At 47.5% G+C, this 2,528-nt stretch overlaps 1 protein-coding gene across 1 annotated transcript; it reads right to left on the bottom strand.

Moving 5' to 3' along the window:
- Positions 1-447: 447 nt before the first annotated feature.
- Positions 448-1,416, bottom strand: LOC134089625 (natterin-3-like). Its single transcript, XM_062544082.1, has one exon. It carries the CDS (start codon positions 1,414-1,416, stop codon positions 448-450), a length of 969 nt encoding a protein of 322 aa, XP_062400066.1.
- Between the last annotated feature and the right edge of the window lie 1,112 nt (positions 1,417-2,528).

The following is a 2,528-nucleotide window of genomic DNA, read 5'->3' on the forward strand; positions in this document are numbered from 1 at the left end:
AACTCACTGAGAATCTATTTCACTCATTGAAGTAGAGTATTCACCGTTTGTTGACTGATGCCAGTCCAAATAAATGATGTGTAAAGTGCAACATTTCAAGACAACAAATTTAAAGAAACACGTTCCAGTTGGCCAGGCAGATGCTGGAGTCGATTCAGTGGAGTCTTGTTGTACCAGCCCCACCTTGTGGCAGTGCTTATTCATGACCTTGCCTTAGTAGACCTTAGTACTGAGATTTTTTTTTTTTTTAAAGAAAGCACACTATAACTACATACAACACATAAATCATATAAAAGGACTTGCTTAATTAGACCAGTTTTTGTGGGGGAAAAAAACCCTCCAAAAGCAAACCAAAGAGAGCCAACAACGTAAACATGTGCACATTTTCCTTATGGTTTATTTATCAATCAAACCAGTGGTTGTGTTCCACATGAAAAGCCCTCATCATCAGTAGCATGGAGGAGCGTCAGGGATGGGCTGGCAACGTTCCACCACGGCGTTGATCTCCCCGATCCTCACGCCGTCGTAGGTTCCGGTCACCGTGGTCCAGTGTGTGTTGCCGTCCTCGTACGTGCGGCTCAGGCGGGCCGTGAAGGGGATGTCGGCCGTCATCTTCCTGGCGTCCATCCTCACGGCGCACGAGTGGTTGGGCTTCACCTGCACCTGGACCGAGATCGAGTGGCTGATGGACTCCACCGTTGTGGTGCCCTCGGAGAAGGTGACCGTCTGCTCCTTGGTGTAATCCACGTTGCCCGGATTCAGCACGGGGACTTTGCCCTTCATCGTGGACACGGTGCCGTTGCGGGTCTCGCGGCCGATATCCCAGGACTTCTCAATGGTGGTGGTCTTCTCCAGGAGGACGGTCTTCTCCACCTCGCGGCACTCGTAGTTGGTGACCTTGGCCAGCTGGATCGTCTCCGGGGGATAGTGGAAGAGCTCCACCTCGTCAATGCCGTACTCCACGTGCGAGATGTGCTGGCTGTAGGCCTCGGTGTTGATCGACAGCACGTGGTACTTCTTGTACCAGTACTCGTCCCCTTCCCAGGGTAGGAAGAAGGCCTCGTGGTCGGGCACCACCTTGCCCAGGCCGTACTTGTTCTTGCCCACGTAGATGCCAGCCCTCGGGCACGTCTGGACCGCGTCTCTTGGCACAGACCCGTAGGAGTCTTCGATCCACTCAAGGAACTCGAAGTGGTCTACGTTGACCAGGATGTCGAACTTGATGGCTGTGTACTCCTGGTCGGCGTAAGGGTACTGGCAGTAGTTGCCTTTGCTGGGCGTGTAGAAGCCGGCCTCGCAGTTGAACTTGCAGACGTAGTCGGGGCGGGAGGTGTAGCCGTTGAAGATCCCCACTGCCCCGTTGGGCAGGGTGCCGTTCCAGGGGACCCACTTCAGGTTGGGGTTCACGTCAAACATGAAAGACTCAGGCAGCGCCCCCTCCTGGGAAGGGTCGGGATGTCTGACTGGGCCATTGGTCTCAAAGGGGGGCACCACGTTACCCTTCTCTGGGTTCAGGGTGAATTCTGTCATGAGATAGATAAAGAGTGTGTCTGAGCATTTGGATGGGACATACACATACACAGTTATAGTGGAAAAGTATGTGCACATCCCAGGTCAAGGTGCAGAACAAGGGTAAATCATAAAAATGGAAAAAAGTTCGCACACAATCTGAAGAAGACCACACGGTCGAAACGTTTTTCTGTGCTAGAGAAAAGAGCAAATAAAAGTAAAAAAGAAGGATTTCAAGTGTGCGAACTTTTTTCCATTTTTACATACACATACACAAACACACACACACACACACACACACACACACACACGCATCCATCCATACATACTTAGACACACACACACACACACACACACACACACACCTATGTGCTATTTAACACAGGAGCACTTGAGTGTTTGAGGATAGATACAGCAAGGCATGATAACAAACATGACAGATCCATGGCAAATATAATTATTATTGAGAAAGTCAATTGAGAAAAAAACTAATTAATATGTGTGACCCTTGTGCTGAATAAATGCTAAAAAGCAGGTCAGAAAAAGAAAAAGAATAATTGATTTTCACAAAGACGGAAACATTGTGCTTATCAAATGAGCAAATACTGTGTTTTATCTGTACATGTTTACTTTCAGCAAAGGACACAGGGGCTGCACTGCAGCACACATTTTCAAATGACCTCAGACATCTCTGTGAAATTCTACATCTGTGCAAACGGAACACTTTGTCAACCAGAACGCAATATCCATACGTAAGAGGTTTTTTCCCTCCACTCACTCAACGTAGTGTGTTCACTGAAATTTTACACTCTACATCACAGGCGGATAGATCATTTTGTATTTGTCTTGATTTATTTAAAACTGTTTCAAACTCCTTTGTTGATGCCATTTGGATATGTCCAGTTAATGTGTCTGTCTGTGGTCAAAATGATTGAACATGTCACACAGATTATGAGATTAACGCTGAAGAGACAAGAAGATGTATGAAACTGTACTGTAGTTGCATTCATGTGTGTTCA

This window comes from Sardina pilchardus, chromosome 8 (genome assembly GCF_963854185.1).
Source record: "Sardina pilchardus chromosome 8, fSarPil1.1, whole genome shotgun sequence".
In the NCBI taxonomy this organism is placed as follows: domain Eukaryota; kingdom Metazoa; phylum Chordata; class Actinopteri; order Clupeiformes; family Clupeidae; genus Sardina; species Sardina pilchardus.